This window comes from Oncorhynchus gorbuscha, linkage group LG08, assembly GCF_021184085.1.
Source record: "Oncorhynchus gorbuscha isolate QuinsamMale2020 ecotype Even-year linkage group LG08, OgorEven_v1.0, whole genome shotgun sequence".
NCBI classification, from domain to species: domain Eukaryota; kingdom Metazoa; phylum Chordata; class Actinopteri; order Salmoniformes; family Salmonidae; genus Oncorhynchus; species Oncorhynchus gorbuscha.
In genome coordinates, this window is record NC_060180.1 from 37,412,507 (window position 1) to 37,430,655 (window position 18,149).

Here is an 18,149-nt window from a genome sequence, read left to right on the forward strand (position 1 = left end):
AGGAAAACAGTACATTTCACCTTTTATTCACAAGCAAAAAAACTCAGTGTCCCACTTGCTTAAATTCCAACATTGGTTACAAAAACAGAGGAATTACAGCTGTCTACATTGCTGCTCTGTGTTGCAACATGGTGTGACGATGACAAACTCTGCCCACTAGGAGATGAGGTGTATGCTGGAACAGTGGTAGACTAGCCCCCCCTCTTAGTGCCAGGACCAGATGCAGCACTGAGCCTCCCTGGATCTTGTAGTCCGCAGCTGTCTTCTCATCGTTCCTGAGAGAGATGGGATTAAGTCAGAGCAGATAACATCCCAGATGTAATGCTGCCACTTGATTAACACTAGAACCACCCTAAACCAACAGTGTTTGATATTGTAAATCAAATAAATCAGCCCTCCCTAGCTATGTCCTGCTCCTTCCCTGACATTTTCCATTACTCTTGTCTTTTTATCACAAACATATTTCTTTTCACACGTATTCCCAACTTAACCTGCCAAGACAATGCTCAGTAAGACGTTGGTACCCAGCCAGGTGCTGATGCGTGTCACTCTCCTGACTAAATTAACAATGAATGGAAAATAATTGTGCACTTCACAACAATTTAAATTGACCGTGCTCCTTGCGGGTATATCATTCTTTCACGTTTTACTGTAAAAAAGAAGCTGTTAAAGTACTGATTTATTTACTAGAACGGAAAACATGCTACGTGTTGCAGTAGGTCCTTTAGAATAATGCCAAACATATCCTTGAATATCCAAGTTGTTGAGCCAAGGGACTCAAATGATGCCAGCCTGAATGAATGGGTGATAATTGCAGTCCTTCACAATCAAATTTAAAATAGGCCTAACTAAATGATAAGGAGGGTGAACAAGTTAATTTAATTTAGAACAGTGTAATGATGAGTTTGTGTTATGCCTATTTAATCAGCGTTGGCTCTCATGTTAATAATATGACCGTGTGCTTCCTGTTTGCTGGTTGATACGGGACTGTTTTATTTACTATAACTATTATTAAATCATATTTATTGTAAGGGCAACTAAAACATGCTATGTGTTGCATTAGGCCTTTAGAATAATGCAAAACACATCCTTGACTCTATCCAAGATGATGAGCGAGGGGAAAGAAACGATGCCAGTCCGCCTACGCAGCCGGCCCATCGAAACTACACCTAAACTAATTTCACACAGCCTATGGACAAGATTAAATTGACAGTCTGAGTGACAATATTATCAGTTGTCAAATTGCACATGAAGAGACGGGCACATTTTGTAATTGACAGATGCAAGGAAAGAAGCATTACTTCATCAAATCATCACATGCAGGTAAAACAATTTGATTTCTATATAGTATCAGAAAGATCATATTGTGCAGTTTCTATGACGCTTACGTTTGTCAAATAACTCCAAATTCAAGAGGTGCAGCTCTATTTCCAAATTTCACTTTTTAAAAGAATATCTGCTGTCCATGCACTCAGCACATGCCCACTCGGAGGCAGCATTTCTCTGGCTACTAAGACAAGATTAGTAACATAATAAACTTAAAATATGGTATTCTGTTTAAGTTTAAATACATTTTCTTATTTCCACAATGTTTCTGTAGACCTGCCAAAACTAAATTATAAAAGGACTTATTTGTGATGGACTTGAACTAGTGTTTTTAGTTTCGACAAACTAATGAAAATGCTATTATGCTCTTTGAAATAATTGTTTAGTATTCTAATGTTAGCTAAGACCTTTATAAACACAACCAAATGATTATTGTTCAGATTGCATATAATAAATGTATTTATTAGACTGTTATAATGCTGATGGTTCATTGGCTGGAAGTGTCAAATTGTCTTTAGGCCTACGTTTTTCACGAGGACGTCGTAGAATAATTTAAAACATATCCATGACTAACAAATAACTATTGATGTTATATTTACACATGGATATTGAGGCTTTGATTAAGAAGTTGGAGCTCTTCTCTGTCTGCATCAAAAAGGACAACACACAGGTCTTTCCATCATTTTATGATTTGTGTGTGTGCAAATGCGATATAGCGAAGCACCTGAGTGAGTTGGGTGCCCAATTACACAGGTAATTTCCCAAAACGGATGACACAAACAACTGGATTCGTTATCCATTTCATGCCCTGCCTCCAGTCCACTTACTGACATCTGAACAAGAGAGCCTCGTCGAAATTGCAAGCGGTTCTGTGGAAATTGAATATAATTAGAAGCCACTCCCAGATTTCTAGATTGGGCTGCGCTCAGAGTATCCTGCCTTGGCAAATCACCTTGTTCAGACACCGATGCCCTTTGCAACCACGTATCTATGTGAGAGTGGATTCTCAGCCCTCACTAGCATGAACACTAAATAGAGGCACAGACTGTGTGTGGAAAATGATTTAAGACTAAGACTCTCCAATACAACCCAACATTGCAGAGTTATGTGCATCCTTTCAAGCACACGCTTCTCATTAACCTGTGGTGAGTTATTAACAATTTTCAATGAACAAAAGGTTTTATATGTAAGATGGTTAAATAAAGAGCTAAATTATTATTATATTATTATTTGTGCCATGAGCTCTTTGTCACTTCCCACGAGCCAGGTTGTGACAAAAACTTACACTCATTCTTATGTTTAATAAATGTATCATATAGTGTGTGTGTGGCAGGCTTACAGTGATGGCAAAAAAAATAAAAATTTGAGAGTGCGCTGACCCTGGTGCTAGAGGGGATGTTTGAAGGGGTACGGGAACAATCAAAAGTTTGGGAACAACTGCTCTACTTATAGGCAGAAAGGCCAGGCGCTTCTGGTGTTAAAGGGAGCAGATGTTTCATGACAAGATTGTGATGGAAGGGTTTATCACTTACATCTGTTTTCCACTGTAAATTAGTCTTTGTTGTTGAGGTGGAATCCCCTCCTTCTCCTCCACCCTTTCTTTAATTCTCTCCACCTTCATACGTACAAGAGAGGATATAAGCACATCACTACTGAACATGACTCTCCAATGTATTACTGACATGAGCAACTTGATCCTTATATTACACATAGAAATAAAATGCATTAGATTAAAATCACCCTTCAGAGTAATGATGTTTCATACCTTGTCTGTGGGCTCAATGTCGATCTCTATTTCTTTGCCAGTGAGAGTCTGAAACAGAAAAAGTACGTTAACTAGCTAACTAACGTTATGTTAGGTAGCTAGCTAGTTAGCTAGCATGGCTGTTGTTACAACATTGTAGCTATACGGGGATGACGGTTCAAAACCTGTAATGTCCACTATATAACTAGCGCTGTTCAGATCAATACATTTCTCAAATATATAACTAGCGCTGTTCAGATCAATACATTTCTCAAATATATGTATAAATAACATGTAAATTACGTCTAATATTACAATCCAACTAACGTTAGCTCGACGATGGTGAAATACGACCATACAGTCTGTAAACTAGAGGGCATGGCCACAAATTAAATGGCTGGTCTTACCTTAACCTTGATCAGCATTTTGACTTTAAATACGTTATCAATCAATTTAAGATTAAATATCTAATCCACAAGTATAGTGTTGTGGTATTGTTGTCAAAGTGAGCAAACCTTCTGATTAAACTTTACTTCCTGTGTAAGTCACTGTTTTGTCCGTTGTCCATCTACCGTATTTTGTGAGACATAGGTTCCGCTATGCAAATAATTACTTTATGGGAAAATACTGTATGTGACTGTTATAAAGTTAACTTTAAAAAACGTTGTGCATGGGGGCATTGTTGTTACAGGAAAGGGCCTTCCCCAAACTATTGCCACAAAGTTGGAAGTACAGAATTGTCTAGAATGCTGTATGCTGTAGCGTTAAGATTTCCCTTCACTGGAACTAAGGGGCCTAGCCCAAACCATGAAAAACAGACCCAGAACATTATTCCTCCTCCACCAAACCTTACAGTTGGCACTATGCATTCGGGCAGATAGCGTTCTCCTGGCATCCAGAAAAATCCAGATTTGTCCGTTGGATGGTGAAGCGTGATTCATCACTCCAGAGAACCCGTTTCCACTGCTCCAGAGTCCAATTGCGGTGAACTTTACACCACTGGCATTGCGCATGGTGATCTTAGGCTTGTGTGTGGCTGCTCGACCTTGGAAACCCGTTTCATGGAGCTCCCGACTAACCTTTCTTGTGCTGACGTTACTTCCAGAGGCAGTTTGGAACTCGGTAGTGAGTGTTGCAACCGAGGACAGAGGCCCCCCTCCACCAAGCAGGGAAACATTTTTTGTAATTGAAATATTTACGTTTTAAAGGGAATTTGCAATTCTACTAATTTTGCCATGGGGCGGAGAGATAATTTTGCAGTTTTATAACAAATTTCAAGCAATTCTACTCATTTTGACATGGGGCAGGGAGAAACGTTTTCAGTTTTAAAGCACATTTCTGCAGTTCTACACAGTTTGCCATACGGCGGAGAGAACATTTAGAAATTCTATAACACATTTCATGCAATTCTCCTAATTTTGCCATAGGGTGGAGAGAAATATTTGCCGTTTTAAAAAATGTTTTCATGCAGTTCTACACTTTTTGCCAAAGGGTGTAGAGTAATTATTGCAGTTTTAAAGGGCAATTCCACCACTTTTCAACCTCATATTCATCATCTTCCACACCAAACCAGCGTCTACACACGTAAAAACATTGCATTTCTATGAAATCAAATCAAATGTATTTATAAAGCCCTTCTTACATCAGCTGATATCTCAAAGTGCTGTACAGAAACCCAGCCTAAAACCCCAAACAGCAAGCAATGCAGGTGTAGAAGTACGGTGGCTAGGTAAAACTCCTTAGAAAGGCCAGAACCTAGGAAGAAATCTAGAGAGGAACCAGGCTATGAGGTGTGGCCAGTCCTCTTCTAGCTGTGCCGGGTGGAGATTATAACATAACATGGCCAAGATGTTCAAATGTTCATAGATGACCAAAACGGTCAAATAATAATAATCACAGTGGTTGTCAAGGGTGCAATAGATCAGCACCTCAGGAGTAAATGTCAGTTGGCTTTGCATAGACGATCATTAAGAGTATCTCTACCGCTCCTGCTGTCTCTAGAGAGTTGAAAACAGCAGGTCTGGGACAGATAGCAAGTCTGGTGAACATGTCAGGGTTCCATAGCCGCAGGCAGAACAGTTGAAACTGGAGCAACACCACAGCCAGGTGGACTGGGGACAGCAAGGAGTCATCAGGCCAGGTAGTCCTGAGGCATGGTCCTAGGGTTCAGGTCCTCCGAGAGAAAGAAAGAAAGAAAGAAAGAAAGGGAGAGAGAGAGAGAGAGAGAGAAAGAGATTAGAGAGAGCATACTTAAATACACACATGACACCGGATAAGACATGAGAAATACTCCAGATATAACAGACTGACCCTAGCCCCCCGACACATAAACTACTGCAGCATAAATACTGGAGGCTGAGACAGGAGGGGTCGGGAGACACTGTGGCCCCATCCGACGATACCCCCGGACAGGCCCAACAGGCAGAATATAACCCCACCCACTTTGCCAAAGCACAGCCCCCACACCACTCCACTAGAGGGATATCTTCAACCACCAACTTACCGTCCTGAGACGAGGCCGAGTATAGCCCACAAAGATCTCTGCTACGGCACAACCCAAGGGAGGTGCCAACCCAGACAGGAAGATCACGTCAGTGACTCAACCCACTCAAGTGACGCACCCCTCCTAGGGACGGCATGGAAGAGAACCAATAAGCCAGTGACTCACCCCCGTGATAGGGTTAGAGGCTGAGAATCCCAGTGGAGAGAGGGGAATCGGCCAGGCAGAGACATTTCTATGATCTATGGTTAAAAAAGGTATGGTCCTAAAACAATGCTTCTTTGTAACATCACTTGGTTGGATTAAAATAAAAAACAGTGATTTTCAAAACCTGTAACAAGTTTCTAGACCTTTGATGACTTCATTGGTTAGAACTTTTTAACTTTGTATTTATTTCTTCAAAATGTAGAAATTTGTCGTTTTCACATACAGTGCATTCGGAAAGTATTCAGACCCCTTGACCTTTTAAACATTTTGTTACTTTACAGCCTTATTCTAAAATGGAGTAAATGTAAAAATGTTTTCCTCATCAATCTACGCACAATATGTCATAATGACAAAGAAAGATAACTTCTTTTTTTTTTGCAAATGTAACACACATCCTAGATCTGAATGAATGAAATATTCTTATGAAATAAGACTTTAACCTCCCCACGTCTACCTTTGACTCATTCCTCTCTGCCTCCTTCTTTCCACTCCTCTCCTCTTTTGACCTCACCCTCTCACCTTCCCCCCCTACTCACAAGGCAGGCAATACGCTCGACCTCATCTTTACTAGATGCTGTTCTTCCACTAACCTCATTGCAACTCCCCTCCAAGTCTCCGACCACTACCTTGTATCCTTTTCCCTCTCGCTCTCATCCAACACTTCCCACACTGCCCCTACTTGGATGGTATCGCGCCGTCCCAACCTTCGCTCTCTCTCCCCCGCTACTCTCTCCTCTTCCATCCTATCATCTCTTCCCTCTGCTCAAACCTTCTCCAACCTATCTCCTGATTCTGCCTCCTCAACCCTCCTCTCCTCCCTTTCTGCATCCTTTGACTCTCTATGTCCCCTATCTTCCAGGCCGGCTCGGTCCTCCCCTCCCGCTCCGTGGTTTGACGACTCATTCCGAGCTCACAGAACAGGGCTCCGGGCAGCCGAGCGGAAATGGAGAAAAACTCGCCGCCCTGCGGACCTGGCATCCTTTCACTCCCTCCTCTCTACATTTTCCTCCTCTGTCTCTGCTGCTAAAGCCACTTTCTACCACTCTAAATTCCAAGCATCTGCCTCTAACCCTAGGAAGCTCTTTGCCACCTTCTCCTCCCTCCTGAATCCTCCTCCCCCTCCCCCTCCTCCCTCTCTGCAGATGACTTCGTCAACCATTTTGAAAAGAAGGTCGACGACATCCGATCCTCGTTTGCTAAGTCAAACGACACCGCTGGTTCTGCTCACACTGCCCTACCCTGTGCTCTGACCTCTTTCTCCCCTCTCTCTCCAGATGAAATCTCGCGTCTTGTGACGGCCGGCCGCCCAACAACCTGCCCGCTCGACCCTATCCCCTCCTCTCTTCTCCAGACCATTTCCGGAGACCTTCTCCCTTACCTCACCTCGCTCATCAACTTATCCCTGACCGCTGGCTACGTCCCTTCCGTCTTCAAGAGAGCGAGAGTTGCACCCCTTCTGAAAAAACCTACACTCGATCCCTCCGATGTCAACAACTACAGACCAGTATCCCTTCTTTCTTTTCTCTCCAAAACTCTTGAACGTGCCGTCCTTGGTCAGCTCTCCCGCTATCTCTCTCAGAATGACCTTCTTGATCCAAATCAGTCAGGTTTCAAGACTAGTCATTCAACTGAGACTGCTCTTCTCTGTATCACGGAGGCGCTCCGCACCGCTAAAGCTAACTCTCTCTCCTCTGCTCTCATCCTTCTAGATCTATCGGCTGCCTTCGATACTGTGAACCATCAGATCCTCCTCTCCACCCTCTCCGAGTTGGGCATCTCCGGCGCGGCCCACGCTTGGATTGCGTCCTACCTGACAGGTCGCTCCTACCAGGTGGCGTGGCGAGAATCTGTCTCCTCACCACGCGCTCTCACCACTGGTGTCCCCCAGGGCTCTGTTCTAGGCCCTCTCCTATTCTCGCTATACACCAAGTCACTTGGCTCTGTCATAACCTCACATGGTCTCTCCTATCATTGCTATGCAGACGACACACAATTAATCTTCTCCTTTCCCCCTTCTGATGACCAGGTGGCAAATCGCATCTCTGCATGTCTGGCAGACATATCAGTGTGGATGACGGATCACCACCTCAAGCTGAACTTCGGCAAGACGGAGCTGCTCTTCCTCCCGGGAAGGACTGCCCGTTCCATGATCTCGCCATCACGGTTGACAACTCCATTGTGTCCTCCTCCCAGAGCGCTAAGAACCATGGCGTGATCCTGGACAACACCCTGTCGTTCTCAACTAACATCAAGGCGGTGGCCCGTTCCTGTAGGTTCATGCTCTACAACATCCGCAGAGTACGACCCTGCCTCACACAGGAAGCGGCGCAGGTCCTAATCCAGGCACTTGTCATCTCCCGTCTGGATTACTGCAACTCGCTGTTGGCTGGGCTCCCTGCCTGTGCCATTAAACCCCTACAACTCATCCAGAACGCCGCAGCCCGTCTAGTGTTCAACCTTCCCAAGTTCTCTCACGTCACCCCGCTCCTCCGCTCTCTCCACTGGCTTCCAGTTGAAGCTCACATCCGCTACAAGACCATGGTGCTTGCCTACGGAGCTGTGAGGGGAACGGCACCTCAGTACCTCCAGGCTCTGATCAGGCCCTACACCCAAATAAGGGCACTGCGTTCATCCACCTCTGGCCTGCTCGCTTCCCTACCACTGAGGAAGTACAGTTCCCGCTCAGCCCAGTCAAAACTGTTCACTGCTCTGGCTCCCCAATGGTGGAACAAACTCCCTCACGACGCCAGGACAGCGGAGTCAATCACCACCTTCCGGAGACACCTGAAACCCCACCTCTTTAAGGAATACCTAGGATAGGATAAAGTAATCCTTCTCACCCCCCTTAAAATATTTAGATGCACTATTGTAAAGTGGCTGTTCCACTGGATGTCATAAGGTGAATGCACCAATTTGTAAGTCGCTCTGGATAAGAGCGTCTGCTAAATGACTTAAATGTAAATGTATGTAATATTTAACCCTTTCCTCAACCTCTTTTATTAAATCCCAACTGTCTTTGACTGTGAGATTCTAACCATGATGCAGCTAGCAATCCGCTACAAGACCATGGTGCTTGCCTACGGAGCTGTGAGGGGAACGGCACCTCAGTACCTCCAGGCTCTGATCAGGCCCTACACCCAAACAAGGGCACTGCGTTCATCCACCTCTGGCCTGCTCGCCTCCTTACCACTGAGGAAGTACAGCTCCCGCTCAGCCCAGTCAAAACTGTTCGCTGCTCTGGCCCCCCAATGGTGGAACAAACTCCCTCACGACGCCAGGACAGCGGAGTCAATCACCACCTTCCGGAGACACCTGAAACCCCACCTCTTTAAGGAATACCTAGGATAGGATAAGTAATCCCTCTCACCCCCCCCCTTTAAGATTTAGATGCACTATTGTAAAGTGACTGTTCCACTGGATGTCATAAGGTGAATGCACCAATTTGTAAGTCGCTCTGGATAAGAGCGTCTGCTAAATGACTTAAATGTAATGTAAATGTAAATACTTTTTTCTTTACATAGTTGAATGTGCTGTCAACAAACCACACAAAAATGATCAATGGAAATCAAATTTATCAACCCATGGAGGTCTGGATTTGGAGTCACACTCAGAATTAAAGTGGAAAACCCCACTACTATCCAACTTTGATGTAATGTCCTTAAAACGAGTCAAAATGAGGCTCAGTAGTGTGTGTGGCCTCCACGTGCCTGTATGACCTCCCTACAACGCCTGGGCATGCTCGTGATGAGGTGGCGGATGGTCTCCTGAGAGATCTCCTCCCAGACCTGGACTAAAGCATCCGCCAACTCCTGGACAGTCTGTGGTGCAACGTGGCATTAGTGGATGGAGCGAGACATGATGTCCCAGATGTGCTCATTTGGATTCAGGTCTGGGGAACGGGCGGCCAGTCCATAGCATCAATGCCTTCCTCTTGCAGGAACTGCTGACACACTCCAGCCACATGAGGTCTAGCATTGTCTTGCATTAGGAGGAATCCAGGGCCAATCGCACCAGCATATGGTCTCACAAGGGGTCTGAGGATCTCATTTCGGTACCTAATGGCAGTCAGGCTACCTCTGGCGAGCACATGGAGGGCTGTGCGGCCAAAGAAATGCCACCCCACACCATGACTGACCCACCGCCAAACCGGTCATGCTGGAGGATGTTGCAGGTAGCAGAACGTTCTCCACGGCATCTCCAGACTCTGTCACGTCTGTCACATGTGCTCAGTGTGAACCTGCTTTAATCTGTGAAGAGCACAGGGCGCCAGTGGCTAATTTTCCAATCTTGGTGTTCTCTGGCAAATGCCAAACGTCCTGCACGGAGTTGGTCTTATGCACAACCCCCACCTGTGGACGTCGGGTCCTCATACCACCCTCATGGAGTCTGTTTCTGACCGTTTGAGCAGACACATGCACATTTGTGGCCTGCTGGAGGTCATTTTGCAGGGCTCTGGCAGTGCTCCTCCTGCTCCTCCTTGCACAAAGGCGGTGGTAGCGGTCCTGCTGCTGGGTTGTTGCCCTCCTATGGCCTCCTCCACATCTCCTGATGTACTGGCCTGTCTCCTGGTAGCACCTCCATGCTCTGGACACTACGCTGACAGACACAGCAAACCTTCTTGCCACAGCTCGCATTGATGTGCCATCCTGGATGAGCTGCACTACCTGAGCCACTTGTGTGGGTTGTAGACTCCTTCTCATGCTACCATTAGAGTGAAAGCATCGCCAGCATTCAAAAGTGACCAAAACATCAGCCAGGAAGCATAGGAACTGAGAAGTGGTCTGTTGTCACCACCTGCAGAACCACTCCTTTATTGGGGTTGTCTTGCTAATTGCCTATAATTTCCAACTGTTGTCTATTCCATTTGCACAACAGTATGTGACATTTATTGTCAATCAGTGTTGCTTCCTAAGTGGACAGTTTGATTTCACAGAAGTGTGATTAACTTGGATTTACATTGTGTTGTTTAAGTGTTCCTTTTATTTTTTGAGCAGTGTGTGTGTGTGTATATATATATATATATATATATGTATATATATATATGTGTATATATATATATATGTGTATATATATGTATATATGTATATATATATATATAATATATATTATATATATAATATATATATATAATATCACATATATTCAGACCCTTTACTCAGTACTTTGTTGCACCTTTGGCAGTGATTGCATATTCGAGTCTTCTTGGGTATGACGCTACAAGCTTGGCATGCTTCATGCTATTCAGTGACCACGCGTGCCCTGTGAATGGGGGCATCTTCATCCTATGGGGAGCATAGCCATGGGAGTCAAAATAATGGCCTGCCCAGCATTTTTATACATGACCCTAAGCATGATAAGATGTTAATTGATGAATTAACTCAAATCAAATTGTATTGGTCACATACACGTGTTTAGCAGATGTTATTATGGGTGTCGCGAAAGGCTTATATTTCTAGCTCCGTCCGACAGTACAGTCATATCTAACAAGTAATATCTAACAATTTCACAACATATACCCAATACACACAAATCTAAGTAAAAGAATGATGAATTAAGAATATAAATATATGGATGAGCAATGTCAGAGCGGCATAGACTAAAATACAGTAGAATGGAAAATCAAATCAAATCAAATCAAATTTATTTATATAGCCCTTCGTACGTCAGCTGATATCTCAAAGTGCTGTACAGAAACCCAGCCTAAAACCCCAAACAGCAAACAATGCAGGTGTAAAAGCACGGTGTAAAAACAATACAGTATATGCATATGAGATGAGTAATGCAAGATGTGTGAACATTATTAAAGTGACATTATTAAAGTGACTAGTGTTCCATTTATTAAAGTGGCCAATGATTTCAAGTCTGTGTATATAGGCAGCACCCTCTAATGTGCTAGTGATGGCTATTTAACAGTCTGATGGCCTTGAGATAGAAGCTGTTTTTCAGTCTCTCAGTCCTAGCTTTGATGCAACTGTACTGACTTCGCCTTCTGGATCGTCTAGTGCAGGGATCATTAACTAGATTCAGCCTCAAGACAATTTTTCTTGAGTAGATTGTATTTGCAACATATTGCAGTCATACTGCACTCTAACTGCAGTTGTACTGCAGTGACATAATTACAAATAATTTGCAAACTGCAAATTGACAGCAAGAAGCACATACAGATAAAATATTTAACTAAAACAGAATCATTCCAAACCTTGCTTACATTTGTATACACTCACATACTGTATATTTCTCTATTATGTGTGAGAATACTTTGTAACAGATTTCCAAAATTAAAATCATTTGGAGCTGATTTTCAGGTGTTTTTACAGACTTTTATGTATTTTATGTCCAACAATAATAAAAAATAATTTAAAAAATCTTTCTTTTGCACAGAACTTGGGGGGGCAACATAAAATCAACTGCGGGCCGCCTGTTGGGAAACCCTGGGCTAGTGAGACCATTACTACTCTTCCAGCTGGCTGATAGCCGTTACTTTGGTAGTGTAAAGCATGGCTATTCAACTCTTACCATTTGAGGTCTGAAACCTGCTCGTTTTTTGTTCTACCTGATAATTAAATGCACCCACCTGGTGTCCCAGGTCTCTAAACAATAAAAAAACTTAGTGGAACTGGCTTCGAGGTCAAGCGTTTAGTTTGAGGGGTGTAAAGCATAGCACAAGAATTTGACCAACTTTTACTTGGCGATACACTTTCTCAATTCCTGACTTAAATGCTACATTATTAAATTAAATAAATGTTTGGCTCCGTGAAGTAATCCAACTGTCACACAGCCAGGAGTGGTGGGTGCGGAGTCAAGCACAGAGAGCAGAGGATAATGGGGAAACCGGACTTGATTTTGGCCTCCAATATTAAGTCCCAAAATAACAGGCAAATAATCAAAAATGTCCAACCCAAAACTGGGCAGAAACAGACAGGGAACACAACACGCAACAAACCACGACTAAAAGAAAACAAGCCCACACAAAAGCAGGCGGGCCTAACAGGCTTAAATAGTCCTGAATCAAAAACTCAAACACGAAACAGGTGCAACCAATAAGACATAACAAACAGAAAAGGAAAAGGAGATCAGTGGCAGCTAGTAGACCGGCGACGACGACCGCCGAGCGCCACCCGAACAGGCAGGGGAGCCACCTTCGGTGGGAGTTGTGACAGTACCCCCCCCCCCCAAACGCGCGAAGGGCGATTCGGATGGAGGCGGTGGAACTCCCTCAGTAGTGATGGATCCAAGATGTCCTCCACCAGTTCCCAGCACCTCTCCTCCGGACCGTACCCCTCCCAGTCCATGAGGTACTGTAGGCCCCTCACCCGGCGTCTAGAGTCCAGAATGGAACGTACAGTGTACGTCGGGGACCCCTCGAGGGGGTGGAGGGATCTCCGGCACCTCACCTTCCTGCAGGGGACCAGCAACCACTGGCCTGAGGAGAGACACATGAAACGAGTGGTTAATACGGTAGTAAGAAGGAAGCCGTAACCTATAACACACCTCGTTTATCCTCCTCAAGACCCTAATCTCTCTTTTGACAAACATATCAAGACTTTTTCAAGGACAGCTTTTTTCCATCTACGTAACATTGCAAAAATCTGAAACTTTCTGTCCAAAAACGATGCAGAAAAATGTATCCATGCTTTTGTTACTTCTAGGTTAGACTACTGCAATGCTTTACTCTCCGGCTACCCGGACTAGAACCAAAACATTTGATCATATTACTCCAGTGCTAGCCTCCCTACACTGGCTTCCTGTTAAGGCAAGGGCTGATTTCAAGGTTTTACTGCTAACCTACAAAGCATTACATGGGCTTGCTCCTACTTATCTTTCTGATTTGGTCCTGCAGTACATACCTACACGTACGCTATGGTCACAAGACGCAGGCTTCCTAATTGTCCCTAGAATTTCTAAGCAAACAGCTGGAGGCAGGGCTTTGTCCTATAAAGCCCAATTTTTATGGAATGGTCTGCCTACCCATGTGAGAGACGCAGACTCGGTCTCAACCTTTGTCTTTACTGAAGACTCATCTCTTCAGTGGGTCATATGATTGAGCGTAGTCAGGCCCAGGAGTGTGAATGTGAACAGAAAGGGTCTGGAGCAACAAACCGCCCTTGCTGTTTCTGCCTGGCCGGTTCCCCTCTCTCCACTAGGATTCTCTGCCTCTAACCCTATTACAGGGGCTGAGTCACTGGCTTACTGGTGCTCTTTCATGCCATCCCTAGGAGGGGTGCGTCACTTGAGTGGGTTGAGTCACTGTGTCGGGGGGCTAGGGTCAGTGTGTTATATCTGGAGTATGTCTCCTGTCTTATCCGGTGTCCTGTGTGAATTCTCTAATTCTAATTATCTCTTTCTCTCCTTCTTTCTTTCTCTCTCTCGGAGGACTTGAGCCCTAGGACTATGCCTCAGGACTACCTGGCATGATGACTCCTTGCTGTCCCCAATCCACCTGGCCATGCTGCTGCTCCAGCTTCAGCTGTTCTGCCTGCGGCTATGGAACCCTGACCTGTTCACCGGACGTGCTACCTGTCCCAGACCTGCTGTTTTCAACTCTTTAGAGACAGCAGGAGCGGTAGAGATACTCTGAATGATCGGCTATGAAAAGCCAACTGACATTTACTCCTGAGGTGCTGACTTGCTGCATCCTCAACAACTATTGTGATTATTATTATTTGACCATGCTGGTCATTTATGAACATTTGAACATCTTGGCCATGTTCTGTTATAATCTCCACCCGACACAGCCAGAAGAGGACTGGCGACCCCTCCATAGCCTGGTTCCTGTCTTGGTTTCTTCCTAGGTTTTGGCCTTTCTAGAGAGTATTTCCGAGCCACCGTGCTTCTACACCTGCATTGCTTGCTGTTTGGGGTTTTAGGCTGGGTTTCTGTACAGCACTTTGAGATATCAGCTGATGTAAAAAAGGGGCTATATAAATCCATTTGATTTGATTTGAGAATTGGCCCAACACACTACGGCCCCAGCTTCCGGCAGGGCAGGCGGAGGGGGGCCCGCTGGAAGGGGGGGCCTCACTGCGGTGACGGTCAAGCGCACCTCTTCTGCCATCCACAAGCTTGTTTAAGTGATTCCTGGACAGCTCTCCAGGTCTCCTTCGAGCGCTGCACCCACTCCTCCACAGCAGGAACTTCGGCCTGGCTCTGATGCCATGGGGCCAGGACTGGCTGGTAGCCCAACACGCACTGGAAAGGTGACGTGTTAGTGGAGGAGTGGCGGAGGGAATTCTGAGCCACATTCGCACATGGGACGTACCTTGCCCATTCACCAGGCCGGTCCTGGCAATACGACCGCAGAAACTTACCCACATCCTGGTTTACTCTGTCCACCTGCCCATTACTCTCGGGGTGAAAACCAGAGGTCAGGCTGATCGAGACCCCGAGACGCTCCATAAACGCCCTCCAAACTCTGGACGTGAACTGGGGACCCCGATCAGAAACGATGTCCTCAGGCACCCCATAGTGCCGGAAGACATGGGTAAACAGGGCCTCCGCAGTCTGTAGGGCCGTAGGGAGACCGGGCAACGGGATGAGACGGCAGGACTTAGAAAACCGATGCACAACGACCAGGATCGTGGTGTTTCCCTGAGATGGGGGAAGATCGGTGAGAGAATCCACCGACAAATTCGACCACGGCCATTGTGGAACGGTTGAGGGGCTGTAACTTCCCACTAGGCAGGTGTCGAGGAGCCTTGCTCTGAGCGCACACCGACCATGAGGAGACATAAAACCTCACGTCCTTGGCCAAAGTGGACCACCAGTACCTCCCCCTAAGACTCCGCACTGTCCTGTCAATACCAGGTTGACCCCAATAGGGTAGCGTATGGGCCCACCGAATCAAACTATCACGAACACCAAGCGGCACATACTGAACACCCACTGGACACTGAGGAGGTGCAGGTTCCAACCGTAACGCCCGCTCAATTTCTGAGTCCACCTCCCATACCACCGGTGCTACCAGACATGAAGCTGGAAGGATGGGAGTAGGATCGTTGGACCGCTCCTCGGTGTCATAGAGACTGGACAGCGCGTCAGCCTTAGTATTAAGGGAGCCTGGCCTATAGGAGATCGTGAACCAAAATCTGGTTTTAAAAAACACGGCCCACCTTGCCTGACGCGGATTCAATCTCCTCGCTGCCCAGATATACTCGAGATTACGATGGTAAATCCAGATGAGGAAAGGGTGCTTGGCCCCCCTCAAGCAAATGTCTCCACACCTTCAGAGCTTTTACCACAGCTAACAACTAACACCATGTCATAGTTCCACTCCGCCGGACTGAGCTTTCTCGAGAGGAAAGCTTCGGTGGCGTGCCCGAGCACTGTGACAGCATGGCTCCAAACCCATCCTCGGACGCGTCCACCTCCACTATGAACGCCAATGAGGGGTCCGGATGAGCCAGCATGGGAGCGTCGGTGAACAGCTCCTTCAGACAACTGAATGCTCTGTCTGCCTCCGCTGACCACCGCAAGCGAGCGAGCCTTCAGCAGTGAGGTAATTGGGAGCAGCTACCCCACACTCCATCACCACCCCTGAGATGGAAATGCGATAACCCAAGCCGTTTCCTGCTTGTTTGGAGAACACACATTTCTCAGCCTTGAGAAATGTGCAGGTCATGCTCCAGCAGTCGCCTAAGTACCTTATGCAACAGAGACATTTTTTAAATTATTTTTTTATTTCACCTTTATTTAACCAGGTAGGCAAGTTGAAAACAAGTTCTCATTTACAATTGTGCCCTGGCCAAGATAAAGCAAAGCAGTTCGACACATACAATGACACAGAGTTACACATGGAGTAAAACAAACATACAGTCAATAATACAGTATAAACAAGTCTATATACGATGTGAGCAAATGAGGTGAGATAAGGGAGGTAAAGACCAAAAAAAAGGTGCAGTCATACATGTGCGTGTGGCAGAATAGATCAGTATATCATCGATATACACCACCACACCATGCCCGTGCAGGTCTCTGAGAATGTAGGTCTCTGAGAATCTCGTCTACGAAAGCGTCTACGAAAGCGCTGCCTGAACAGGCAGGGGAACCACCTTCGGTGGGAGTCGTGACACCGACAATGTGTATGCCACAATCTTATCTATTTCAAATATTCTCATTGATCAAGACAGGCGGGTGTCATTCAATAACACACAGTTAATCAGGAAAGCTTGTTTTGCTTCATTCTGTTGAGCCATTTTCTTTGGCCAAATTAAGTTCCAAATGTAATGCTGTGTTTGCTGAAATGTAATAGCCTGCTCGCATTTTCCCTGCAAACAATATTACCCTAATAAAGTTTAGAAACTTTTGTGAAGGTTTGGTGTGGCTGTAATTAAACATTTTACTGCAGTGTGTCACGTTCTGTGACCTTTATTTCCTTTGTTTTGTCTTTATTTAGTATGGTCAGAGTGTGAGTTGAGGTGGGCAGTCTATGTTTGTTTTTCTATGTTTCTTTTTGGAATCATACTTAGTTAGCCTGGGTTTCACTGTTGGTTTGTGGGTGTTTGTTTCCGTGTGAGTGTTTGTCGCCACGCGGTACTGTTTCGGTTTTTGTTTTCATCACATCGTTTATTGTTTTGTATTCCAGTGTTCAGTTTGTTTTTAATAAATTGTCATGAACACTTACCACGCTGCATCTTGGTCCGATCCTTACGCCTCTTCAGATGAAGAGGAAATCTGCCGTTACAAAGTGTGATTAACCACAGTCACAGTGTTTCTTGGTAGTCTTAAAGAAAAGTATGCAACACACACCAGTGGAGGCTCCTCAGAGGAGGAAGGGAAGGACCATGGTGTAGCCGGAGGACAGCTAGATTCTGTCCTCCTCTGGGTACATTGACTTCAATTCAAAACCTAGGAGGCCCCATCCATAAAGAGTAATTATGATCATTTCCGGAGGACGTCATCCAACCTATCAGAGCTCTTGCAGCATGAACTGACATGTTGTCCACCCAATCAAAAGATCAGAGAATGATTCTAGTACTGAAAGCATAAGCTACAGCTAGCTAGCACTGCAATGCATAAAATGTGTTGAGTAGTTGACTCAAAGAGAGAGAAATACAATAGTTGAACAGTGACATTAATATCTCCCAATGCCTAAAACGAGGAGAAAATGAAAGTTGATCAACTCATAATGTTAGCCTGTGCATGAGAGGAAGCTTACCTGCCCAGTAGCCTTTGCTAACATTTCAGCATAATAAAGGCATACAATAGTTCTCATAATGTGCAACCAGATTATTTCATAATAATGTAATCTTTCTCGTAATAATGAGCTAATGGCTTATTTCGTTATAAGGAGTAATTTCATTATTATCTCGTAACAATTCTATAAATGAAAAAAATCTGAGTGACAGCAATACCTCACTGTAAATTGCAGACTCG

The 18,149-nt window shown here is 45.1% G+C and overlaps 1 protein-coding gene across 1 annotated transcript; it reads right to left on the reverse strand.

Annotated features, from left to right (window-relative positions):
* Positions 1-10: 10 nt before the first annotated feature.
* On the reverse strand, positions 11-3,640 carry nedd8l (NEDD8 ubiquitin like modifier, like). The gene is given in 5 exon segments (XM_046359326.1): positions 11-201; positions 203-275; positions 2,859-2,941; positions 3,092-3,139; positions 3,478-3,640. Coding segments are annotated over 5 exon segments (267 nt in total). The 5' UTR covers positions 3,496-3,640; the 3' UTR covers positions 11-156.
* Positions 3,641-18,149: the final 14,509 nt, after the last annotated feature.